Consider the following 27,816-nt stretch of genomic DNA (forward strand, 5'->3'; position numbering starts at 1 on the left):
CTTTTTCCCCAACGCTCCAGTCCGCAGTGTCGATAACCGAGTCACAAATCTCAACGTTTTGTTGCCATTACGGTTCTTTATCATCGGATATTTTCAAAATGTCTAAAAACTGGAATTACTCAAAGTGGTGCTAGATGACTCGGTTCTGAGTGCTGGGATTTGTTTAATGCTAATTAGTTTCTTGTTTGGTGTCATTATTATTATTCTAACCAGGTAAGTTGCTGGATAAATCTTGGCTACTAGCCTCCGTGTTGTGTTTAGCTAAAAAAAAAAAAGCTAGCTTGGAGGCTGTGTCCCGATTGGCGCGTTGCTCCCTACGTAGGCGCACTACATCCGGGTATGTAGTGAGCGGCTTTCAGACCCTACGTAGTGCACTTTGTGTTTAAAGTGGAGCCATTTGCGATTTAGCCATATTGAATTGGTTTGCATGTAGTCATGGCTAGGAAATCTTCATAATAGTGACTTAAACAGCTTCTGAGTTGATTATGCGATTAAATGCGAGTTTGGTTAATTAATATATGCTGACTTTAATGCTTACTACACCAAATGATGGTGAATTAATGGTAGTTAGGTGTTAGCATTTGTGGCTAACCTACTCATTATAGCATTTACAAGTATTAAGTATATCACTATCATTATTTGACTTTATTAAAGAAACAGTTCAGTTATAAACAAACTGTGCTCCAAATGCAGTGTTAGTCGATCAGTTAAGCCATGTCTGGTGTTTAAAGTCTTTACTTTTTGCATTGTATCTACAAGGCTAATGTAGCTAACAGGTAATGGAAGTTTCTAGCTACCAGTTTAGCCCTGTGCAGATGTGCAGGTGTGCAGATGTGCTTTAAAGCCCATGCAGGATGTCAGAAACCACATCAGTGAGCAGGTGCTGCACTGGAGGTGATCAGCTTCCTTCACCTGTCAGCTCTATCAGCCTTGGAGTAAAGGGGTAGTGGTGTTTACCTGCGAGCTGCTGCTGTAATCATAAACACTGTCCCAGGATCTTTACTCTACACTCACACCAACAAGCGACAAAAAGCCACAGCTGTTCGTTTTGTGTGAACGCGCCACAATTTCAGCGACTACGTTTATCAGCGTTTAAACTGCACTTCTGGGCAAATTAGGTGTGATGTCAAGCGACAAATCCAAGCGACTGGCTGCGTCCGAATATCCCTACTACCCCGGGCGAAAAGCAGTAGGCCAAAGGAGAAGTGTGTCCGAACTCTCAGTGTTCATAAACCAGTAGGTGAGAAATACCTAGATGATCGACAGCCATGGACGCTGCGATATCCCATAAGGCACTGGGGCTGGAGCAGAAGATCTGTCAGAGTCAAAACTGGCGGAATGCAGAGCGTCGACTCTTTTTAAGTGTAAGTGCTGAAGGTATTAAACGTTGTTGAAGGTTTAAAGAAGAAAAAAACAGTTGAGGTGCAGCTGCTCGCATTATGACGGTTGTTATTATTACGTTGTAGGTCACATGACAATGCCAACATGGCGGATGTAGTAGGTCCGGATTGTATTCGTACTACACACGTGTACTGATCAGTATGTACTGTGTGAACAGCCGAGCAGCAGGTACTGAATCGAGCGCAGTACGCGATTTCAGACGCAGCCATTGTCTCGATTGATTCCTCGGAACAATCCTACGGCGGCGTGCGGTCCGACGTTTCTTCAGTTCCCCGCTCACGACTTTACTTCCTGCTGATTGAATGTTGGACAGGCCACGCCCACGAGATGATTCGTGTCAGATTTCTGCCTCACGTCGCCTCTGACGTGTTCGTCAGGGATCTAAAATTACATCTGGGTCTCTGAAAGCCGCATTGTGACAATTTCTATGAAATAAAACTTTGAATTGAATTGAACTCTTCTTCCCAGCGCTCATGGTGACCCTCATGGACTCGGCGCCCAAACCCGGCGCCTCGCAGGTCTCTGACGTCGTGTTCGTCATCGAGGGCACGGCCAATCTCGGCCCGTACTTCGAATCCCTGCGCAAGAACTACATCTTACCGGCGATCGAGTAAGTCCAGCGAACGAGGGTTGTTTAAGTAAAGAATAAAGCACTTCGTAGCGTGCTGTTAAGGGAAATTAATCAACGATGGGGTGGTTTGATAATAACTCAAACAGCACACTTACCTTTACCACCCCAAAAGTTGATTACTTTCCTAGAACAGCACATCTCCGAGTGTTTTATTCCTCTTATACCACAGCGATTTTCCAACAATTACAAGGTTCTTATTTATTCTTGACACACTTTTTAACCGTTTATTGTTACATTTCATCCTGCGGAACGTCTTTTTCTCACTCACATCACAGCAACTGTAAACATTTCACAAGTCTTTGCGTTACTATAGAAACAATAACATATTAGATTCAGCTGCGGTACCGTTTAATTCATCAGCACCTTCTGACCAATCAGAATCCAGAATTCAACAGCGCTGTGGTATAAACGAGTACAAATCATACACTTTTAAAAGTTTACATGTTTATTATTAACCTCCTGATTGCGTGACTGCAGGTACTTTAACGGAGGTCCGCCGGCCGAAACGGACTTCGGAGGAGACGTGAGTGGGCGCACGTGATTTCTGTTACTCTGAGTGATTGTGTATGAGTAGCGCATACTGAGAACCGTTCTCTTTGACAGTATGGAGGGACGCAGTATGGGCTGGTCGTCTTCAACACGGTGGACTGCGCTCCCGAGTCCTACGTCCAGTGTCACGCTCCTACAAGCTCCGCCTTCGAGTTTGTGTCGTGGATCGACAGCATTCAGTAGGTCCTTCATCTGATCTAATGCTAGATACGATGCTTTCAGGAAACCTAAACATCAGAACATCATGTACGAACGTTCCTCATTCTGTGTTGTCAGGTTTATGGGAGGAGGAGCCGAGAGCTGCAGCCTCATCGCCGAGGGTCTGTCTGTCGCGCTGCAGCTGTTCGACGACTTTAAGAAAATGAGGGAGCAAATGTGAGTATTTTATTTGTATATTTTACTGATTTAATTTAAGTACATTCAGGGAAACACACTGAAGGCAAATCCCATTATCAGAGGCGTGGCCTCTGTGACTGTCACAGTGAAGGGGGCGTGGCCTCTGTAACTATGAGTGTCAGTGAAGGGGGCGTGACCTCTTTACCCATCAGTACTTTTGAATTTTTCAAAAAAAAAAAAAACAGTTTGACCTCCTTGAATCTGTAACTATGAGTCTCAGAGAAGGGGGCGTGGCTTGTGCTCATCAGTTTAGGTGAAGGAGGTGTGCTCTCAGATCATCATTAGTGAAGGAGGCGTGGCCTCTTTGTCTTAGTCCATTAAAGGAGGCGTGGCCTCTTTATCAGTTACATTAAAGGAGGCGTGGCCTCTGTGTTTCAGTCCCATTAAAGGAGGCGGCAGGAGGAGTAGTGTTTCTTTTGTTTCGTAGACGTACTGATTAATCCTCCCGCTGCTCTCTGTCTCTCTTGTTTTCCAGCGGTCAGACCCACAAGGTGTGTGTGCTGCTGTGTAACTCACCTCCGTACCTGCTGCCCGCCGTCGAGAGCGTCAGTTACACGGGCTGCACCACAGACAGCCTGGTGCAGATCATCCGAGACGTGAGTCACTGCAGGAAGGCAGTTTAAAGATATCGAGCTGATAGGCGTAACGTGGCTCTGTGACAGTCCTGAGATTTGAACTCAGAACCTTCTGTTTGCGCTGCAGAGAGGAATCCATTTCTCCGTGGTCGCCCCGCGGAAGCTTCCGGCTCTCCGAGCTCTGTACGACCGAGCCTCGCCTATAGGAGCACCCGAGCCGTCGCACCCGGACTACAGCCAGGACCCGTTTCACATGGTGCTGATCCGCGGCATCGCGCTCCCGGGTAACACAGCGCGTCACAAATATTCCCTGTGTGTGTGTGTGTGTGTGTCGCTCTGACCAAATATGGAGCACTGTGTTTTAACGTTTTTAACATGTCTGTGTGTGCAGTCACTTCTGGATGCGGTTCTGGAAACGTCCCTCTCAAACCCGTTCTGCCCCAGCAGCCCCTTCCCGTCAATCAGCCTCCCATCTGCTCCGCCTCCCAGCCTCCTCCTCCAATCAGCACCACTCACACCTACCCGGTAACTGTGAGCTCTCCAAACATAAACACAGCTCATAGACTGAGCTGTTGAAGTCTGGATTTGCGATGAAGACGTGTATTCATTCTCTCTCTCTCTCTCTCTCTCTCTCTTTCTCTCTGTTTTCTTTCTGTGTCTTTCTCTCGTCTTTGGTTTTTCAGCCTTCTTCTCAGTCTCTGAACGCGGCAGCAGCTGCAGCAGCGATGGCCGTGGAAGCCGCCAGCAATCAGAAGAACCAGACTCGCTGTGAGTTCACGTTCACCGTCTGTTTACGTCGCTCTGTTCTCTCCTTTTCTCCTTCGTATGTATTTCAGTGTGTATTTTTGATCATTCGGCATGAAAACTTTTACTTCCGATACCGAGGTAATACTGTAATGCAGACGACACGAAAAGGACGTATACGGCATCTTTCTATAATAAAAGTAGCCTGATAAAACACGTTAAACATAAAAGTCATCACAAGGAGTTAATCCCTAGCAGGCAATGCTAGCAGGGCGAGAAGAAAAACATCTACAGACAACGCTAGTTGAGTGAAAGTAACAGCTATCGACGATCAGCCGCTATCGGTCATCAACAGTGAGGGATTCGCACCCATGTTTTACTTACAGCAGAGCTTGAATCTCGGCGCGGGATTGCGGGGATTGCGCATAATTTAAACCATTCCCGCAAGTTTCACTTTTATAATGCGAGAAATTCCCGCACAAATGTATTTGCCTCATTTCAGATCAAATTATGAAATACATCAACAGACGCAAAAAAAGAAATCACGTGTTCAAACAGTGTGTCTTTATTTTAGAGTTTAATTCCACAAACAGCGCTGCAAACAGCCGGCCGTCTCTGACTGTCGCTGAGCGCTGTAGCGCGCCGGCGCGCTCTCCGTGGCCTGCGTCACACTCGTCTTATTCACACAAGGCCGTGTGACGCGCTCGAATATCCTGAGTCATAATGAGCTGCTTGTGAAGATAGTATCGGCTTCCAAATGATATTATTTTAATCCTGAAATTCAGACATTAAATGCTGTTTTGCTCTTTATAGCGTGTGAGCGGATAGAGCGCGCCTGCCGACTCAACACCGCCGCAACGAAGCTTGTTTGAAGGAGAGCATGGTGTATTTTGTATAAAGGTTTTTTTTAAAAAAAAAAAAAAAACAAAAACAAAGAAATTGAAGTGAAACTGGAATATATGAAATTCCCTGATTCTGAAAGGCATTAATATATAGTTTTAATCCAGTTCTTCATGTCAGTTTGGAGGAGGAGAGCATCACAAATTGTGTTATTAAGCTGTTTTGAAAACCACCATACATTAAAATCTGTAAACATAAATAAATGAAGATTATTAATTTAGCCCAATGTGTCAAAATTTATTCTCCCCCCTATAATCTTTAAATCCCCCCCATGTGACCCATATAAGGGGGGAAATTCCCCCAGTTTAAAAAATGAAATTCAGGCCCTGTACAGCTGTACAGAAGCGCTTTTCCGAAGTGAAACAAAACCCGCTCTTCTCTACCACAACTCTGTTTGATCCAAGCTAGCTAATGCACTTCACTTTTATTAAAATGAACGAGTATAGTAGCGTACATGCATAAACATGTGCTTATGTGATTTTCCTGACCACTGTTTTAAACCAGAGAAACATAAACAGAGCTGAATAAAATGTTTTGTGACGTTCTTGATCAATTAATACAATACTTTCAGACTGGAATATCCATCTTGCCCTCAAGCCTGTCCAGTTCCCCCAGTCCCTGCTGAAGGCCACACAGCACGATGCTCCCACCACCATGCTTCAGTGTTCTCAGGGTTATGAGCAGTGTTGGGTTTCCGCCAAATTTAGCGCTTTATTCTTAGACCACAGAGTTTACTTTTGTTCCTATCAGACCAGAGAACTTTGTTCAATTAAAAAAAGATCAATGATAATCACATCAAATCCTTCACGCAGCGTTAATTGTTAATTTTTTTTTCAGTCACAGCAATGATGAACAGCGGCCCACCTTTCAGTACCCAGCCAACCCTTTCCACAGTGGGCGGAGTCAAAATACCCCCAGCCAGCCAGCCCAGCCTATCGACGGTCACCACAGTGCCCACACCCTTGTTACCACAGCAACCAGCCCCTCCTCCGGTCCCACAGCAGCCACAGTCACAGGTTCTGCCTCCCGGGCAGCCAGCGGCCAATCAGCAGCCGCCTCAGTCTCTACAGCAGCCGCCTCCGGCCAATCCGCAGGCGCCGCCGTCCTCTCAGCCTGGCATGGTAAGGCAATATACACTGCTGGTGTAGTTAATAAAGGGGCGGTCAGGGGCCTAGGGCCAGAGCGAGTGTAAGTCAGTGAGTTGTGTATTTATTTATTTATTTATTTATTTATTTGGAAGAACACCGAGCCGGGACGTCCGCCAGGGCGCGGAAGTTCTCCTGGGATCACGAGTGTGAACACATTCGTTTCCCTGACAAGACACATTTGTAGTTTTTCTTCCAGAACAATTACTCACAAGAGAGCGCAATGTATACACACACACACTCACACACACATAAAAACGCACACACACATCACGTCCTGTATACCGATGTCCTGAAGAGACGATAGATAACTTTACACCTGGATCGTAGACCTGGAAAGCTCCGGAAAATTAAGCGCTAAGTAACTGTTGCTGATGTTGTTTCCATTTTTTTTTTATCTTTGAACCCGAAAAAGAAAACAACAGAAACACCACATGCAGTGAAGTCTGGAGTGTTTGCGTAAAAGAGAAGGAGACAGATTATTTTACATATTTAAAATACTTATATATCTATATACATAAAACAATTCTGTCTTGGTTAAATGATGGACAGGATATTTTATTTATTTATTTGTTTATTTTACATGCTCAGATGTCCCTCGTTGACGTGCTCTAATTAATTGTTTCGAATGTACCTCATTAAGAGAGTCTAATGATTTAAATCAATCAAAGTCCTTGAAACCTGAAGAGATTTGCATAAATCTGAAATAAAGAGCAAACCTGAAATGATATTCCACTGTTCTAGCGCATTCGGAAACATAAATCTGTAAAAGTTCACATCAGATGTCTTGTTTCATCGGTTTAAAGTAAGGGTGCGCAAACTTTTGCACTCAACTCAGTTCACATCAAGTGAATTGGATTGAAACACAGATTGATGTTTTCTTTTGCAGATAATTTAGAAAGCTGCTTTAAAATATCGGAAGTAAACAATAATAATAATAATAATAATAATAATCTTTAAATGTTTAACACTTTACAGTGTGAAGTATTAAACAGAATGAAATAAACACAGAGTAAATAATAAAGTAATAATTAAATAATAAAAATAAAACAAGTAATAGTCGAATAACAAAATAAAAACAAAAAAATATATAAAATATATAATATTAATAAATAATAGTGTGTAGAATAATATTACAATCATTAAAATAATAAGAAGTAAAGTGTCTCAGTAAACTTATTAAAGTAAATTAGTTTTTTATTTTATTTATTTATTTTTTTTTTATTTTTATCAGTGATAGATGGAGCCTGGAATATTTAATTCGTGTGGAATTTTGCTGAGAATTTTAGGAATTTTAGATTAAGAGTCATATAGTGATATAAGAGGGAAAAAAATGAATACGTTTCCGTAAAACACTCATCACTCTGTTGATCTTTTCCTCTCCGATATCCGTGTTTCAGCCCGGAGTTTCTGCAGCGCAGCCCGGAGCCAATCCTATCGCTGGTCAGCAAGGCGTTCCTAATAAAGTGGTGGCCTGGAGTGGAGTTCTGGAGTGGCAGGAGGTGAGGAAATGTGTGTGTGTGTGTTTACAGCATTTAGCTTTGATGAGTCTCTGAAGTGCCACACTCAAACATCTAGTGGCTCAAATCGATGGGATGGAGATCAGGTAACGACTCGCCTACAACATCTCGCTGGCCGTGTGAACACGTCGGTAATGAACAGCGCGGGAACGTCACACTCGACTAATCCATCACTCCTTATATACAATCGCCCAATCGATCAGTTAGGAAAACACAGCTCGAAATTTCACACACTCATTTTCTTTAGATTGATGCGACACGGCCGTGAATGAAGCCGGGGTGCCAATACTTTAATCTCTGAAACCAGGGCTTCATGGTGTGATGGAAATAATAATGAAATAATAGAATGTTTTACTGTAATATTTATCTGTATTCAAATAATAATAAATGACACTAAGCCTAAAGTGCTGTGAGTTAGAGAAATCATTTAATCCACATAGTATGCAGTTTAATTTTCCATATTGATTAAAAGATTTTTTTTAATGGCTTCATTATGAAATGACTCAAAATGGCCGACGTTACAGGACAGCAAACGTAACGTCTCACTTTCCTAATCATGACAGAAATTATTCAGTTGTCCAACATTTACATTTGGATGCTTTCTTGTGTTTAATCCTCATCATGAAAATAGTGTTTTTGTAGTTTTTTTTAATTTATAATTTTTTTTTACATTAACTCTCTACATATAGTGCAACACTGATCATCTAAATTTTTTTCTTTTAACCAGAAGCCTTAGTTTTGGAAGTAAAGTTTGCTGTTTGTTTTCATTTTCCTGTTTGGTATTAAAAATACGGAGCTCCTAAGGGGACATAGTGATGGAAAAAAAAATGAGACGGCAGGAAAATTTATATTTCAGTGCTTTTGAAAAACTCCCCCGATTTGCGTTCACTCGCAAAGACATTTCAGCTCGCGAGAGAACGCAAAAAAATTGCGAGAGAACTCAAAGTTTCTCGGAGGAACGCAAAGGTTTTCCAAGCGAACGCAAAAGCACTGAAATATAAATTTAATAAAATGAATTTTCCTCCCATTTCATATTTTTGTCCGTCACCGTGTCCCTTAAGGGCTCCGTATAACAACATGTATAAGTGTAATTTTAACGAGTGCAGTAAATACTTTTACTTTTAAAAATTCACTTTAGTCGTTTCTCAAAAATGCTGCAGAGTTTAAATTAAGTTTAAATAAATTAAAACATTAAACGTTAAAAATCAGCTCAAGTCCATCTGAAGTCGTGATGTTTTAATGTTAAACTCCTTATAGACCTTTGGTTGGCTGTTTTTGTTTTTATTTATTTAAAACACGACTTTCTGTCTACTATTTCAGGGGCGGAGCTACGTCTGAGCTCAGGTTATGATGTCACAAATTAGACTCCACATATTTGAACCAATCATATCCAAGCTTTGAACAGCGACAACTACATGATAAACGAAAACTGCGTTCTAAGCTAGCTAGCTAGGCCACTTAGCTAAAACTAATGATGAGCAAAATCAGGGTTGTCATGGCAACATTGAAATTTTCCAACATGGCTTGGCTTCTGTTAATTAAAAGCTAGGTTATTGGATATAGAATCCGCCTAGGCCTGTCACGATAGCTACTTTTGTTGGATGATGTATTGTCCCAGAAATAATTGCGATCAACAAAGACCATTTAATGCCACTGATATAATGATAACAGCATAATAATGTAAATACATCCTTTCTAAGAGCAATGAACTTTTATTTCTTAATAATATTCAGACACTGGAACTGGAATATCAAAAAACACCAGGGTTTTAAATCAACAGTCCACAAGAGGGCGCAAGGAATAAATACAAGCCGATGTTACAGTGTTATAGTGTTTATTGTTTACTGCAGAGTACAAACCTGGCTGTTAAAAAAGCACATTTATTTATATATATCTGAACTAAAGTGCGTAAAATTATAAAATGAAAAGATTGAAGCGAGGCTCTCAGGCCAGTTCTAGTTCATTTTCATTTCTTAAAAATGCTGCAGAGTTTAAATTAAGTTTAAATAAATTAAAACATTAAACGTTAAACATCGGCTCTGTTTTCAGTCAGTTTTTGTATTCTGATAAAAATATCCTTTAAATTTAGTCAATATTTTGTCGTATTTGTTAATTTTAGTCAGTTTTACTCGGACTGAAATGGCATCGATTATTAGTCAACGACAAGAAAATGCAAATATTAAACCAAATATTCACACAATTATATATTAACTTCAACACGTATCAACAAAAACGTGTGAAAACCCGATGTCCTGAGGTGATAACATTACGATGAGAACACTATTGTAATACAATATTCTTTATTCTTTATGATTTAGTTCTTCACTGTCCGTGTTTTAGTGCGTTGTTACGGAAAGAGCGGATTCACAACGTGACTTTCTGTGACAGTTCTAGCTACTGCCTTACTTCAACTTCAACTTCTACTTCAACTTCAGCTTCACTTGTGCATTCAGGCCCCATTTCCTCCTCCTAATTTGCATATTCATGAATATTCATAGATCCTGGCATTTTTAATATGTGAATTTTTATTTTTTTTTTGTAAAAAAAATGATCATTTTTATATTAATATAGATTATTATTAATTTATAGTTTTATTTTAGCCTCAATGAACAACTTTGTATATATAATAATTGTCACTGCTCGATAAAAAAGAAGCTTTTCATGCATTACACAAGAACCTTTTGAAGACCCAAATTAAACTAAAAAGAAAAAAAAACGTCAAAAAATAAATAGTTAGCTTTATTTATTTATTTATTTATTTATTTGGTCTTCAGTATGGGTTGTTGCTTTAACAGATACTTTAATGGTGGCTTTATTATTAATAAATTATTAAATTATTATTATTAAACAAAACCAGGTTATTCTTAGCCTTTTTTTTCTTCTTATTTTTAATAATTATTTCTTCTGCTGAAGATGATGATGTAGAGCGCTTAAGGACATTTACCTGTGACTCGAGTACGCGCGCTCGCTAATAAAGCTCCGCGGCCGTGTTTACATCACCCGTCAATAAAATTGATTAATCGAGCGGAATCGCGGGATTGATTGACAGCAGCGTGTACCACACACTGACTCTCACTGATTAGGACATTTCATTAGTGGTGTGTGTGTGTGTTTTGTGTGTGTGTGTGTGTTGTGTGGGTAAAGGGAAATTTCTCACAGCTGATTTTATTACCCACGATGCACCTCTGGGAAGCGCGCAGCACTGTAAACAGCCCCGGAGAGCTTTATCGGCGCTCTTTATCAGGCCGCTCGTCAATAATTTAATGTGCTGTTGCTTAGATAGCGGAGATGATGCGCTGGGAGAACGCGTTCCCGGGAATCCGCTCCTCCTGATGTGTGTGTGAAAGTCCACGCCGAGACCATTAGGCTTCTCCTGATTGGTCATCGATCCGCCATTAATTCATTATCGACGAGGGAGGAGAGGAGAGTGTGTTGTCCAGCAGGTTGCGTTGTATCGATGCGAGATGTCGCGTCCATCTCGCCCCGAGCTTCACCATCAATCTGTGTCACTGAGACGTGTGTGTGTGTGTGTGTGTGTGTGTGTGTGTGTGTGTGTGTGTGTGTTTGAACAGAAGCCCAAAGCCTCCTCCATGGATTCCAACACCAAACTGACTCGCTCGCTGCCCTGCCAAGTGCAAGTCAACCAGGGAGAGAACCTGTGAGTACTGAGCTCAGCTCCCATCATGCCTTGCTCATCCTCCTATATACACGGTGTACACACTTACACACCATGTTATCAAGTACGTTTTATATATATTATCATGGACGAAACACAAACAAGTAAAGAGTTTACTTTACCAAAACACAACACAACTTTCCTTTTTCTTTTTATATTTAGCGATTCGTTTTTAAATGAACATGTGAGGACATGCAGCTCATACACTTATATACATTGTTATACTTTAATTTGGTGATTTATTATTTTTTTTAAATCATGTAGTGAGATATAAACCATAGAGAGCCATAGAAATAAATTAAAGAATTAAAGAATAACATAATGGATGTAAGTATATGAGCTGTATGTCCTCACATGTTCATTTAAAAAATAATCACTAAATCTAAAAATGAAAAAATTAAAAATGAAGTTGTGTTTCAGTAGTTTGTGTTTCGTCCATTTTTCAAAAGATTCTGTTTTTCCTGAAAGAAACGATCATGGTATAATTTTTTAGGTGATTATTGCGTGCTCACGTTCTTTGTTTGTTTGGTTTTTTTTTGTGCTTTTTTTTTTTTTTTTTTTTGGTATTTATATATATATGTTTAATTTTTTACATTTTTTTTAAGCAAACATCTCTTTAGGGGCTCCATAAACATCATACACTAATGTACGTTGTATTATTATAATATATGGTTTATTATTATACACAAAAACAAATGAGTTGTATTTATCATTTTATTATTATTAATAGTATTGTTTATTTATTTATTTATTTTGTAATTATTGACTGAACACCTAGTGACACAAATGATTCACTTACATGCATTATATCAAGAGTTTAATTCCAAAATGCTACACTTTATTTATTTGTTTATTTGTTTGTTTGTTTGTTTGTTTGAAATAAGCTTTTCATTTATTCAGTGTGTTTATTTATTTTAAATTTGATATATTTTTAATTAACATACAGGGACACAAATTGTCTCATTATGTATGTTTTATTATACAGTGTATTATTTACAACTTTTTCCAAAAACAAATGTTCCATTCCTAAATGATTTACATTTAAATTAAAATATGATGATTATTTTTTTTACTTAACATTTGGAGACACTTAAATCAAGTACTTTATATTATTATATAGTTATTATACTGTATTATTATATTATTATTATTTTCTGTTTTATTCCGACTGAAACACAAGAAAATGGAGACTTTTTTAAAATTGGTAATTTTTTTTTATTAACATGTGGAGACAATAATTTACACAAAATCATAAATATTTTTTGTAAATAAAAAATTATTTTAAAAAATTATTTTTATCTCCACTATGTAAAAAAAACAGAAACCCTTAGAATTTTTTGAACTGAATTAAAATATATTTTTTTTACAAAATTTTAAAAACGAATGATTAAAATAAGAAATAATTGAAATAAGAAATAATTTAAGTCAGCGGCGCTCAAACCGGGAGCACAGAGAAGTCTGTTAGTAATTTTTTCGTTGTGTTAATTTAATAAATCTAAAATAGTGTGATGCGAATAAAGAAAAAAAGTAGGCGTTATTAATCATTATTATTAAATAGTGCGCCAGCCAGTCGCGATATCCCGTCCACCTCGCGCCTGTTTAAAGCGTCAGCTGTGATGTCATCATGATGACACACGTTACAGTTCACACGTGTTTCATTTCTGTGGCGTTCACGTTTCACTTGTAGAAGTGATGATGTTGTGTTTGCAGGAACACGGAGCACTGGCCTCAGAAGCTGATCATGCAGCTCATCCCTCAGCAGCTCCTGGTGAGTGGGAGGGAAAAAAAACAATCCAAAAAAACCATTTCTGTCTCTCTGCTACAGGAGAGGGAATAAAACGCAGGCGGGCGAGGACACGCACAGAGACTCAGACGTGCTGTTCAGGGGGTTCTGCTGAAAGTAATCGAGTTTGTAGCAGGTGGCTTTTGAACAGACGGGACTGTCCCGGTTATGAGCTACCGTATTATCCAGATAATAAGCTGCAGGAGCGCGAGACGTGCCTAGCTTCTCAAGTGCACGCTAAGCACGACGTGACACTTCACGTGATCCGGGAGACCGTATGATTCTCAGGACGATATTACAGAAGTGAAGCGTGAAGTGATCGCGTGAGAGAACACGGACGTCGTGGTATTTTCTCTCATTCCGGTTTCCCGTCTGTTCTGATGGATCACGTGACTTTTTTCTAGTAAAAGAAAAATTGACGCAGCAGCTTATCCACTAAGTTAAAACATTTCTTGTGCATGAAGTCGGGACGGAACGCCGCCTAATGATGCCCTCGTTGTTTTCGCCGGATTTGGCTCGCTGAGGCGTTTTTTCAGGAAAGATGGACTAACCAGGAGGTTCCTGCGGCCAAATTCCTGCTCTAATTGCACACTTCGGAGGTTAAAACAAGTGTGAAATATTCCTTTAATTATCTCTCCATCCACATTAGAGATCTCTGATCTCCAGCCGTTGTTTCCTCTCGTGTAATCGTGTCCGGTTCCTCGTAGATCCTTTAAAGGAGAACGACACTGTTTTATTCTCTGTACATCCTGTGTGCATTAACACACTCGTTACTAATATTAATATCATTATTAATAATAAAATATAGCAGATCTTATTGCATTAAGCATTACGGAGTAATTCCAACTTGTGTTCAAGGCGGTTCTCGCAGATACTAAGACAACCAAACAGGGCCTGTGGGCGGAGCTAGAAGCAGTGCTGATCACTGATTGGTCAAACACAGTGATTATAGAATCGTCCTCGCAATGTCTCTGGCTAGAGTTTAGGACTTGTGGTACAATTTGTGTTATAATTTTATCATAAAATTAGCATTTTTATACTCCTTCTTGTTGATTTGATTCACAAACATTCATGAGTGAGCCATCTTGATATTAGAATCCCAAAAGACTCCTCCTTATTCACTATATACGCTCACTCCAAAGACCACATGCTCGACACACAGCGCAGAAAAGGAGCAACTTGTTTTTAAGTTGACAAAAATACAAAGATTCTTGCTTCTTCAGCGAAAGATAAAAATATTGGCACCCTTTGTCTTCGTCATGGTCGCTCTCCACTGTCCGTTCACGTGAAAGATCCATGTTTTAACATAAACGGAACTCCTTTTTATTTTATTGATTCAAAATAAAATGAATTCGGAGTATTTTACTAACTGTGCCCATCACTAGTCTCCACCTCCAAACCCCTCTAGAGAAGCTCCGCCCACTTTTTGTGTATCACCTGATTAGAAGTGGACAGAGGGACTTGAGGAGTGTGTCCTGTGGGAAAACACTGTTATCTTATCGTGTGTGTGTGTGTGTGTGTGTGTGTGTGTAGACGACTCTGGGTCCTCTGTTCAGGAACTCTCGCATGGTCCAGTTTCTCTTCACGAATAAGGATGTGGAGTCTCTGAAGGGTCTGTACCGCATCATGACCAGCGGCTTTGTGAGTATAACACACTGTTTCTGCACCTTTTACTTTATGTACTTTATTATTTTTTTAAATTAATAATAACCACACCATTTTAGATTAAAGATTACAATTCATTAACGTTTTAGAGATTGGAAGTTCTCTCTGCATGTATGTCCATGCCTGTTGATCCTAATTCAGAGGGCGTGGCCTCGGTTTCTGCCAGTATTCGGGAAAGGAGGCGTGGCCTCTGTACTTTTCCTCGGTGATTCAAAACAATCAAGGTGTGGCCTTGCAGTCAGTAAAAGAGGCGTGGCTTCTACGCTTGTCACTCCCAGTGAAGGAGTCATTCCTAGTTAAGGAGGTGTGGCCTGTGTGTTTACTACACTGAAGGAGGCGTGGCCTTTGTACCTGTCATTCCTAGTAAACAAGGCATGGCCACTGTTTATGTCAACCTCAGAGAAGGAGGCGTGGCCTCAGTGCTTCTCACAGAGAAGGAGGTGTGGCCTCTGCACTTGTCATCCCTAGTAAACAAGGTGTGGCTACGATTTCTGTCAATCTCAGAGAAGGAGGCGTGGCCTCTATGCCTGTCATTCCTAGTTAAGGAGGTGTGGCCTGTGTGTTTATTACACTGAAGGAGGCGTGGCCTTTGTCCCTGTCATTTCTAGTAAGCAAGGTGTTTCTGTCAGTCTCAGTCAAGGAGGTGTGGCCTCAGTGCTTCTCACACTGAAGGAGGCGTGGCCACTGTGCTTGTCAGTCACAGAGAAGGAGGCGTGTCCTCTGTGCTTGTCAGTCACAGAGAAGGAGGCGTGGCCTCTGTGCTTGTCAGTCACAGAGAAGGAGGCGTGGCCTCTGTGCTTGTCAGTCACAGTGAAGGAGGTGTGGCTTCTTGCAGGTTTTTAAATCTGTCCGCTTCAAGACGATGTGAAATTAAATCCGATCTTTCTTAGCTTGTTAGCTTGTTTTTTCTGAATCAACTGAACGCGATTTTATTCAAAATCTCCCACTAAAGCCTCTGACTTTTCACTGCTTCACAGTGCACTCAGATGAGGGTTTAAAGAAAAAACAAACACACCTGTTCTACTTCCTTCCCTTCTCCCACACACACACACACACACTGAACAGAAATCAGTGAGTCAGCTCTGGCTGCAGTCTCAGAGATCCTGACGGATAAAAGTAAAGGTATTAATCCTGAGGAAGTGTGACATTCCACTCAGAAATACGTGACATAGACGTATGGTTCGGAAGGAAAATTCCCCACTCAAGAGCCTGGAAGTCTCAGAGCTGTCCACTAGAGGGTGTGGTGATGAGGCTGTGTGTGTGTGTGTGTGTGATGCTCTTCAGTTCACCGTGTGGACACTGAGGTCTCTGTTATAGAGGGTTCAGTCGTCACACCGAGTTCCAGAGGAATGAAATGTTATTAAACACTCGGCTTCTGTCTCACTCTCTCTCACATTCACTTTAAAACCCCATCTGTAATAGGTACTGTGTGTGTGTGTGTGTGTGTGTGTGTGTGTGTGTGTGTGTGTGTGTGTAGGCGGGCTGTGTCCATTTCCCCCACAGCGCTCCGTGTGAAGTGCGCGTCCTCATGCTGCTCTACTCGTCTAAGAAGAGGATCTTCATGGGTTTGATTCCTAACGACCAGAGCGGCTTCGTTAACGGCATCCGCCAAGTCATCACCAACCACAAACAAGTGCAGCAGCACCGCACGGTGACACACACACACACACACACACACACACACACACACACACACACATGTATATACACACATACACACATTGGGATCCCTTAGGAACCTACAAAAAGTATTAGGCACAAAATGCTGTTCTCTGATGCCAAAACGAAAGTCAAAAATGTTTAAAATTTTGTTGAAATATAAAATAAAATATTTAAATTAATTATGAAATACATTTTATAGTTTGAAACCCTGCAGTCGTGATATTTATTTATTTTTTTTGTATTTGCAAACATCGTGACTAAATTAAGACAATAATGTATATAGTTATATTTTAAGCAATATTTCAAACAATAAAAATTTTAGTTTAAAATAAAAATAAATACTAATAAAATAAAATATGTGAAAACATTACAATGAAATATGATATAGATTGGAATATATAGTGTATATTTTATAGTTTAAAATTCTGCTGTTATGATTTTTTTTTTCATTTTATATGCTGCTGTAGCGACTTTATAAAGTATATATTTATGCAATCAATCAATAAATAATCAATAATAATAATAAATAAATATTTTTATTTGAAATAAGGCTGCTATAGAATATGATCATGCAAATGATTTTTGTTTCTTCCAAAAAAAAAAAAAAAAAAAAAAGCAGGTACAGGACTTTTCAAAATTTACTCTTATGCAAAAAAATAAATAAATAAAAAAATAAAAAATTTTTTAAATTAATAAAATAAAATGGAATGTGCACAGAATGTTTACATTTTATAAATTAATTTTTTTTTTATTTTTAATAACTGTTGTGACTCTATAAAATATATACTTATAAATAAATAAGTAAATAAATAAATAAATATCTTGAAAAAAATAAAGCCGGTACAAGACTTTTTAAAATTTACTTTTAAAATTTATGCAAAAAAAAAAAAAAAATACAAATATATAACGCATTAAAAAAAAAATGTTGTAATACAAGAAAAACCTGTTATATTAAAATATTAATAAAATAAAGCAGAATGCACACAGAATGTTTAGTTTACGTTGTATAAAGTGATATTGCTGTTATATTTTTTTTAATATTTAATACTGCTGTTATGATGCGGTATTTTAATATAAACAATGTATTATAGAGTAAGCAATACACACACACACACACGTACGGAAGTCTGTAGCGTCTCGTGTGTGTGTGTGTGTGTGTGTGTGTGTGTAATATCTCTCCGTCTGTTTCTGCTCAGATGGGTAACGCGGGTCAGATGCAGTCCACTCAGGTTCCTCCCAATCAGAACTTCCTCAACCGGCCGCCCGGACAAATCCCCGTCACTCACGGCAACGTGCAGCCTCAGGTAACCAATCAGCAGCCAGATTTCTGTTCTGTGGGCAGGGCTTTATCGTTTTTGTCTCTCTCAAACTCCGCCCCCATGTCATTCCTGTCTTCTGTGTCACACTGAAGCCGCATGATGTTCTAACACTCCGTCTCTCCGCTCACGTGTTTCTCTTTCTGTGTCTTTTTCTTTCTATCCTTCTTGCTCTGTCTGTTCCTCATCTTCCTCCCTCGCTCCCTCTCTCCCTCGCTCCCTCTCTCCCTCTCTCCCTCTCTCTGTCTCTCCACCCAGCCTGTGGTGGTGGGCATGGCTCCCGTTAGTCAGGTCACAATGATGGACGAGCAGCAGAGACAGAATAACATGGTGAGAGACACACACACTCTCTCTCTCTCTCTCTCTCTCTCTCTCTCTCTCTCAGACACACACACACACACACACACACACACACGCTCTCTCACACTCACACACAGTCACACACACTCTGCACCTTATACAGTACATATAATTTCATACATTAACGTATCCTATCACTCGCATTAATATCATTTCCAACAACTAATACCTTCTAAAAAAAAATGACGTTATTGTTAATAATAGAAAATTAATTCTTGTTAATAATTATAATAAACACAATTATCCAATGCATTTCATTTAAACTTTTTATTTTCCATTTATAAATATTTATCAATTATACACTTAATTTATTTTGTATTTAATTGATCAAGCTTTCAATTAATGCATTGATTCATTGATCTAGTTCCTTATTTATCTTTATTTATTAAAAATCCAAAAATATTGTCGATAATAAAAATTAATTGCATCAAATTACGATCACTGCATGAAAAATATGCATGAAAAAATATTTCCCGTACCGGTCATTTCATTTAAATGTATGTTTGATTCATTTATTAATTACATAATTAAATTAAAAGTATATATATTTTAAATTCATCTGCAAATCTTTTATTATCTAGTTTCCTTATCTCTCCAGGTTATTAGCTCGCTAACGTAGGACGCTATGATCAGACAAAATTCCTACGCTAATTCCTACGCAAAATTTCTACGCTAACATAGGAACGTTTAAAAACTAGCCACAAGTGACATTAGCTAGCTATCTTTCTAAACTTTATTTAAATAAAACTCACGTTATAGCAGCTATAAACAGTCGTTCCCTCACCAGCCTCTCTTTATTCTCTCTCTTGAATTTAATAAGACAAAAAAAAAACGCAGCTCGTCATGTTACCGCGAAACCGCAGAGAAGCGTAAACTCCTCTGTCCTGATGACGTCGGAAACCGTGAAGTTACAGCTTCACCTCTGACACTGGAGACTCCTTACAGAAGCGTCACATAAACACATCCTTACAGAAAACTTCACCACATGACAGATTTTTTTAAATCAGCACCTTCTGACCAATCAGAATCCAGAATTCAGCATCGCTGTGCTATAAATATATTTATCATCTCTGTTTTGCTGAAGCATGTCAGATTTTTATAGCATGACGTTCCTGTGATTTCTGCACGCAATCTCTTCGCTCCTGAACTCACGCTTCACTCAAACTCTTGCTTCTCTGGAAACACATGAACACCTCCCGACACAGTATCCATGACAACGATCAGCTAGACAACGTTCATAGGAATTTATCGGCGTTTTAATCCTGCGTTTTAAAACTGATGATTTATTGTGAGGATTTATTAGCAAGCGCACCTTAACGCCGTCGAGTCTGAAGTTTTGCCCCAGAAGCCCATGAAGATGGTAGTTATGGTAACGCAGTGACGTGCGCAGAGCTAGTCAACTAGTGACGTGCGTTAGTACTGACTTTTATGTGGCACGTTGTGTTTGCGACCTCGGCACATGTTTAAGTGCCACGTTGTGTCATAGCATCAGAGGTACTTTGGCTCGCGTCTTTATTTTCTCTCCACACGTTTAATTATTTCCACTTCCGAAAATTCCTTCCGTCGCCAGTGCTGGGATCGAGCATCGAGCTGCGTCACGTTACCTGAAGCATGTTACGTTTAAACACGCACGTTTCTTTCCTTTCCTTTCCTTTCCATTCCTTTTGTATTTATCTTTTCTATCCTCTCTTTCATTTCTTTTCTTTCCTTTACTGTCTTTCCTTTCATTTCTTTCCATTCTTTACTTTTTTTCTTTCCTTTCCTTTTGTTTTTGTTAATTTTTTCCTAAACTTTCTTTCCTTTCTTTTCTCTTTTCCATTCCTTTTGTTTTTTTTAATTTTTTTTTCTTTCCATTCCTTTCTTTTCTTTCCTTTCTTTCCTTTTGTTTTTTCATTTCTTTCCTTTCTTTTCTGTTCTTTCCTTTCATTTCCTTTCCTTTCCATTCCTTTCCATTCCTTTTGTATTTTTCTTTTCAATCCTCTCTTTCATTTCTTTTTTCCTTTCGTTTCTTTCCTTTACTGTCTTTCCTTTCCTTTCATTTCTTTCCATTCCTTTCATTTTTTTTTCATTTCTTTCCTTTCTTTCTCTTTTTTCTTTCCTTTTGTTTTTGTTAATTTTTCCCTTCCTTTCTTTCCTTTTGTTTTTTTTTATTCTTTTCTTAACTTTCTTTCCTTTCATTTCTTTCCTTTCTGGGTTTTTTTCCATTTCTTTCCTTTCTTTTTTCCTTTCCTTTCTTTCCTTTCATTTCGTTCCATTCTTTCCTTTCTTTTCTTTCCTTTCCTTTTGTTTTTTTTAAATTCTTTCCATTTCTTTCTTTTCTTTCCTTTTGTTTTTTTTTTTATTCTTTCCTTTCCATTCCTTTCTTTTCTTTCCTTTCTTTCCTTTTATTTTTTTTCATTTCTTTCCTAAACTTTCCTTTCTTTCCTTTCCATCAAGGTGCATCACATTGCTTTAAGCGCATTACACTTAAACACACGGCAGATGGAAGGGTTTTTTTGTGAAAGTCAGTAAAGAGGGATTTATTTGCCTGGTTGCTGATCAGATCAACTCCGAATAAAGAACAAGTAACTGAGTGAGCAGAGCTACTGATTTGTCCACTGCCTTCCGGAGACGAGACACAATCCAGACACGTGATCACGACAGTCCTGAGATTTAAACCGACAACCTTCTGATCCTTTCTACACAAACCCGACCGTGTAAATGAGACAAAACGTCTGAAATATCGAGATTTAATTCCGGCTCACTTCTGCGCTCATTTCTGTCCAGCGTTGAGGAGTGAAGTCTTCTCTGGGACGGACAGCTGAAAACGCAGCGTTAACTCGGCAGTGTTAACCAGAGCGCTGTGTAATATTTCACCACCACTGCGTTTGATCTGCTGCGTGTAAATCAGATCAGGTGTCGTTCAGCCCCACGAGTCCCGCCTCTACACGCGACAGCGGATGGAAGCTTGTTAGCCAGCAGATACCTACAGGCTCTGTAGAGAACGTTGCTTTTTACGGACTACAGGAAACAGGAAACAGGAAACATAATTCCGCATGAACAGATGTGTTGCGCGGTTAACGTGGGGTGCCAATATTTTCTTTTTAGCAGCAATTCAAGGTGCAGTATTGATATACGGTAATATATCTTTAATTCCTGTGTCCTTTAACTGTATAAGTTTAATAATTGTAATCTGAAATTACTCCATTTAATTCACTCTAATGATAAGTTTAAGCTCTGGGTTGAGTTGAAGGAATTTACCGCCATCTTTTTTTAAATCATAATTTTCCAAAAATTCCTTTTTTCTTGCTATAAATCTTTTAATCCTGTCCATTAATTAAAATAAATCTTCTATTTTGGTGTAATTATTATGTTACGTAAATGATTTCAACGTCCCGTTTTCTCAGCTAACGATGAGAGGAGCAGTGACGGCCAATCAGCAGCCTCCGGTCACCAGCGCTCCACCCAATCAGGTGGCTCAGGGTCAAGCCCAGCCCCCTGGTGCCATGCTCCGCCTCCCCAACCCAGGAGCCAATCCGCAGCTCCGTAGCCTTCTCCTGAGCCAGCAGCAGCCAGTAAGTGTGTGTGTGTGTGTGTGTGTGTGTGTGAGACGGACGGCTCATCGGGGTTACATAATGAGTGTAATCACACAGTGCGCTGTGTGTGTGTGTGTGTGTGTGTGTGTGTGTGTGTGTGTGCTTAAATAAGCAGCAGCTGCTTTATAGTGGGAAATGTTCCTGTGAACTCACAGTTTCTCGTTTTCCTTTGAGGCGCTGCAAAGGTTTATATACAGCTGTGTGTTAAAATCTCCACCTTAAAATAACTTTTGGTTTAAGAGTGTATAAAGGGATAAAAATGTTTAAAAAAAAAAAAGAAAAAAAAAAGTACACAATGTTTCTTCCAGCTCCGTATTTATTTGTCTGTTTCTTTATTTATTCCAGGACCGTATTTGTTTGTCTGTTTCTTAGTTTTGTGCTGAAGGCTAATCTGTAGCTGAGGTCTGGTTTATATTCGTGTGTCCGAATGTTTCTTGCGTATTTGCTAGAGGTGTAAAGTAAAGCTGAAATGCACTGGACGGCTTTACGAGCCTAGATCAGGTGTGAATCGATTAAAAAAAATAAAATAAAAATCCGATACTTCTGTTGAAAAGCAGAGATTCAGAGAGAGCAAGCGTCTCACTTTAGAAATAATATCGATATTGTGATAAATGATGTTACAAATCATTTTTCTGAGATATCGTGGCTATCATGGTATCATTCCATTATTATTTTTTTAAACAATCTGGAAGCAGCTGATTTTATATTAACGATTTACAGTTGTTAAATTTTAACAACTTTTTTTTACAGGTGTTCAAAATTTTAAAATTTTTATAGATTTAAAAAAAAAAAAAGGACTGTATGGTATAAATTTTTTGTAGACATTACAAAAACGTTAAATTAAATAATATCTAAAGTATTATTTAATTAATCAGAATAATGGTACAGTTGAACTTATTAAAATGTTTCATTTATATTTTTATATTTATTTTAATTTGTTTCCTCACACTTTGTGAATAATCCGATATATCGTGATGCATATCGTGGATCGTAGAATTGTCTGAAAATATCGTGATATGATGTTTTTGTCGTATCGGCCGCCTCTACTCGCTACCACACACTTCCACTCTGTCGAAGGAAAACTGATCGCTTTCTTTATTTACGAGGAAATGTGTTACAGAACATGTCAGATTCAGACACGAGAGCTACGCAGGAGTCGGCAGCGTTTTAGCCAATCGTACTGTACGGAGAATAAAGCGAAGATTTAATAACGTAGTAACGTAGAGAATTCTCAGACAAGATAATGATAGCGAGGAAATGTTTTTAAAAGGAGCGAGTCGAGCCTAGGACACGTCAGTGCACTCTTACTACAGTTTAACTGAACTGGATCGTCCTGGATCAGAGCTGAATCGTATCGGTGCTGAACCGAATCAGTAGTGAATCGAATTGTATCGAGAATACGTATCGAATCATCTGTAGGAAGGAGATAGTGGAGATTCACACCCCTGGAGTTTGTGTAGGTGATGTAAAGAGTAGCAGCTCAGTTTTTTTGTAATATCAGATTGATAGAAGTGTGAATTTTAAGCGTTGTTATTATATAGAATTTGATACATGAGCCAATTGATGCTGCTGAAAACACTTCAGTACTTTTCGTCCATTTGTTTTTCCTACAGTGAAACACGGACCTCTCCTTTGTTTAGAAATCGTACCGTTTAGCGTCGTGTTTCGATCGTTGGCGATGTTTCCACTTCCTGTTTTCTCTCTCAGCAGAGCGGCGTGTCTCATATGCAGGGCATGCTCCCTCTGCAGGGTCTCAACCAGTCGATGGTGCACCCTACAGGAGCCGGCGCTCAGATCCAGCCCCAGTGGAGACAGCCCATCTCAGGTGTGTGACACACACACACACACACACACACACACACACAGCCCATCTCAGGTGTGTGACACACACATACACACGCGCACGCACACACGCTGCGTTTGCTTTCTTCATTTGATGGGATGGATTTACATCTTTTCCTCATGTCATTCCGTATTCATCAGGTCCTTCCTCATGTCCTCTTTAATCCCACTAACTTACCCACAATGCATTGCAGTTTCCTTTTTCACAACAGCAGCAAAACATCCGAAACTCTTGCAGTGGAATCATACCTTATTTACTAAAGATCACACATTATTCATTCAATCTGGGTTTTATTATTCCAGCTCCACCATCTGTGCCTGACATCTGGTGCTACCTTATTTCACTCACTCCGCTAGTTAGGGAGCAGCAAACTGTTAGCATGCTAACATCAGAAATGTCACTGATAACCCTTTTGAAGATATTAAATGGAAATTCCACGTTCCATCTACTTGTTGTCCAGTACAAGTTGTGTATTCTGGTTGTTTAAATAGGGTAGGGATACGTCCCCAACAAAATTCATGATAGCTGAACTGTTCCTACTGTTAATTATGATTCCTGAAATGTCCTTACTGACATTCATGATCTCTGAAACATCCCTAACAACATTTACGAAGGCTAAAATTTCCCTAACGTCATTATCAATACCTGAAGTGTCCTCAAAGATATTCACCATAGCTGAAATGTCCCTACCGACATTCCTGATAGCTGAAATGCCCCAAGTGACATTCCTGATAGCTGAAATGCCCCAAGTGACATTCCTGGTAGCTGAAATGCCCCAAGTGACATTCCTGATAGCTGAAATGCCCCAAGTGACATTCCTGGTAGCTGAAATGCCCCAAGTGACATTCCTGATAGCTGAAATGCCCCAAATGACATTCCTGATAGCTGAAATGCCCCAAGTGACATTCCTGGTAGCTGAAATGCCCCAAATGACATTCCTGATAGCTGAAATGCCCCAAGTGACATTCCTGGTAGCTGAAATGCCCCAAGTGACATTCCTGGTAGCTGAAATGCCCCAAATGACATTCCTGGTAGCTGAAATGCCCCAAATGACATTCCTGATAGCTGAAATGCCCCAAATGACATTCCTGATAGCTGAAATGCCCCAAGTGACATTCCTGATAGCTGAAATGCCCCAAATGACATTCCTGATAGCTGAAATGCCCCAAATGACATTCCTGATAGCTGAAATGCCCCAAATGACATTCCTGATAGCTGAAATGCCCCAAATGACATTCCTGGTAGCTGAAATGCCCCAAATGACATTCCTGGTAGCTGAAATGCCCCAAATGACATTCCTGATAGCTGAAATGCCCCAAGTGACATTCCTGATAGCTGAAATGCCCCAAGTGACATTCCTGATAGCTGAAATGCCCCAAATGACATTCCTGGTAGCTGAAATGCCCCAAATGACATTCCTGGTAGCTGAAATGCCCCAAATGACATTCCTGATAGCTGAAATGCCCCAAATGACATTCCTGATAGCTGAAATGCCCCAAATGACATTCCTGGTAGCTGAAATGCCCCAAATGACATTCCTGATAGCTGAAATGCCCCAAATGACATTCCTGGTAGCTGAAATGCCCCAAATGACATTCCTGATAGCTGAAATGCCCCAAATGACATTCCTGGTAGCTGAAATGCCCCAAATGACATTCCTGATAGCTGAAATGCCCCAAGTGACATTCCTGATAGCTGAAATGCCCCAAATGACATTCCTGGTAGCTGAAATGCCCCAAATGACATTCCTGATAGCTGAAATGCCCCTACCGACATTCCTGATAGCTGAAATGCCCCAAGTGACATTCCTGGTAGCTGAAATGCCCCAAATGACATTCCTGATAGCTGAAATGCCCCAAATGACATTCCTGGTAGCTGAAATGCCCCAAATGACATTCCTGATAGCTGAAATGCCCCAAATGACATTCCTGGTAGCTGAAATGCCCCAAATGACATTCCTGATAGCTGAAATGTCCCTACCAACATTCCTGGTAGCTGAAATGCCCCAAATGACATTCCTGGTAGCTGAAATGCCCCAAATGACATTCCTGATAGCTGAAATGTCCCTACCAACATTCCTGGTAGCTGAAATGCCCCAAATGACATTCCTGGTAGCTGAAATGCCCCAAATGAGATTCCTTATAGCTGAAATGCCCCAAATGGGAGCTGAAACGTCCCTAACCACCTAAGACACATTTTTGTTGCATTCCATCAGTGAAATGCATTCTCCTAGCTAGCTGTTAGCATTGTGTCTATAGATCTGCTTTTCATCTCACTAGCCGTAACATTAGCTAGCTGTAGCTACAGCTGTGCTTAGCGCCCTCTGGTGGTGTGGATTGTAATTGGTGGATGTAAGTTGCTGCATACGCTGCATCGAGAATGTTTAGCAAACAAGTTAGGAGTGGAGTTAGACAGCATCTGTCTGCTTTAACGTTACCATGGCTACGCAGATCGGAGAAGACAAGTTTGCGTCTTTGGGTTGGACGAAATCATGGTTGTGATGGTAACATTGTATTTTTGAAGTTTGGCTGCTGTTTAAAAAAAAAAAAAAAAAAAAACGCCACCTCATGTCTAGTTGTTACTAACTCTAGCTCATCTGCTAGCTTTGTTAGCGATATTAGGGTATTAGCATGGATTTCTAATTTGCATATTCATGAATAATCATGATGAATAATCGTGCATATTCATAGTCACTAGCATTTTTAATGTATGTAAAGGTGTAGAGATAGTAGTAGCTCCGTAGTAGGCTTCTCGTCTCACGTTTTTTTTTTTCTCTCCCTCCCTCCAGGTCAGATGATGATGAGCGCAGGTCCGAGAGGCGCCGTCGCTCAGAACCCCGGGATGCCTCAGGTGTCGAGCGTGATGGAGGACGAGATTCTTATGGACCTGATCTGACGACTTCGACTCCTTTTCCTTTAGCTTTAGACGGAAGAAGTGCAGGAGGTTCAGTATTGAGTTATTCCTGTGTGTGTGTGTGTGTGTGTGTGTGTGTGTATAGTAATATTAATGTAATGATATATAAATATATACACACATGCTTTATTTACTGGACTTTGTCCTGTAAATGTAATGCTCCTTTGATTTAAATCGATTATTCTTGTATTTTTTACGCTTTTACTTTTGCAAAGGTTTTACTTTTTTCTTAAGTTCGTCTGCGTTGTTTTAGATGAAAATGAAATAAAGCTGATTCGTTTGTCCGGCAACTTTTTTTCTGGGAGGTTTCTTGGAGAGGAAAACAGTGTTTCAGCAAAAAAAAAAAATTAAAAATTAACAAAAATACTGTAGTGGTGTATGTGTGTGTGTGTGTGTGTGTGTGTGTGTGTGTGTGTGTGTGTGTGACTGAAATAGAGCGAGCAGTAGATTTGTTTAATGCCTGTTTCTGCCAAACCGTGTCACAGTGTTAATTTTAACTACTCCAATATGTCGTGGAGCCGCGCAGCGTCCCCTCGGTGCCAGCTCCTGCTACCAGATGGCATCGTTTGGCTGATTTTCCTGGCAGAGCACACGATCAGGTTGACCGCATGCGCACACCGTCTGCACGAGTGCTGCAGAGATAACACACACACGTGTATACACACCATATTTCCTAGATTATAAGACATCATTTCCTTTACCACCTTGCCAGATGCTGAGACTGTGCAAAAGTCTTGGCTCCCTAGTTTTGTTTTATTTTAGTACAAACTTTGTTATAGATGTTTATTTTCTGACTTCTACATTATTGATTCAGTACAAAAACATTTTAGATTCCAAACATTAGTTTTCCAGCACAAAATGAAACGTTCCAGAAAAATGTTTGTATGTCAGTAAAGAAAGCAGCAGATTCCATAAGAGACACTTTTCAGATAAAAACATAATGAAGGCTGCTGGGTTTCGCTGCAGAAATAAGAAGCGAGTCGACAGTCAAAGTCTCCAGAAGAACTGTGGCTGCTTCTGCAAGATGCTCAGTAACACTTCCAGCTCATTTCCTTAGAAAACTGCACACACTGTACCTTCGCTTTATTTTTAAAAGTGAAGGATCATCACACCAAATATTGACTTTGTTTCATTTATTACTGTTTACTGCTCTTTATAGTAT

The 27,816-nt window shown here is 39.7% G+C and overlaps 1 protein-coding gene across 3 annotated transcripts; it reads left to right on the plus strand.

Annotated features, from left to right (window-relative positions):
• med25 (mediator complex subunit 25) lies at positions 1-26,944 on the plus strand. Of its 3 annotated transcripts, none has more exons than XM_034310286.2 (20): positions 1-213; positions 1,870-2,011; positions 2,510-2,555; positions 2,636-2,760; positions 2,858-2,956; positions 3,453-3,573; positions 3,680-3,836; positions 3,944-4,077; positions 4,236-4,320; positions 6,034-6,317; positions 7,742-7,843; positions 11,434-11,519; positions 13,248-13,305; positions 14,854-14,961; positions 16,463-16,636; positions 17,844-17,951; positions 18,222-18,293; positions 21,710-21,877; positions 23,609-23,723; positions 26,530-26,944. In XM_034310286.2, exons 2-20 carry the CDS (start codon positions 1,875-1,877, stop codon positions 26,634-26,636), a joined length of 2,286 nt encoding a protein of 761 aa, XP_034166177.1. In that variant the 5' UTR covers positions 1-213; positions 1,870-1,874; the 3' UTR covers positions 26,637-26,944. The 3 variants fall into 3 exon arrangements, with proteins under 3 accessions (XP_034166177.1, XP_034166178.1, XP_034166176.1); XM_034310285.2 differs by having other exon boundaries at positions 2-213; positions 23,606-23,723; XM_034310287.2 differs by lacking the exon at positions 18,222-18,293 and having other exon boundaries at positions 23,606-23,723.
• Positions 26,945-27,816: the final 872 nt, after the last annotated feature.

This window comes from Pangasianodon hypophthalmus, chromosome 13 (assembly GCF_027358585.1).
Source record: "Pangasianodon hypophthalmus isolate fPanHyp1 chromosome 13, fPanHyp1.pri, whole genome shotgun sequence".
Classification (NCBI taxonomy): Eukaryota; Metazoa; Chordata; class Actinopteri; order Siluriformes; family Pangasiidae; genus Pangasianodon; species Pangasianodon hypophthalmus.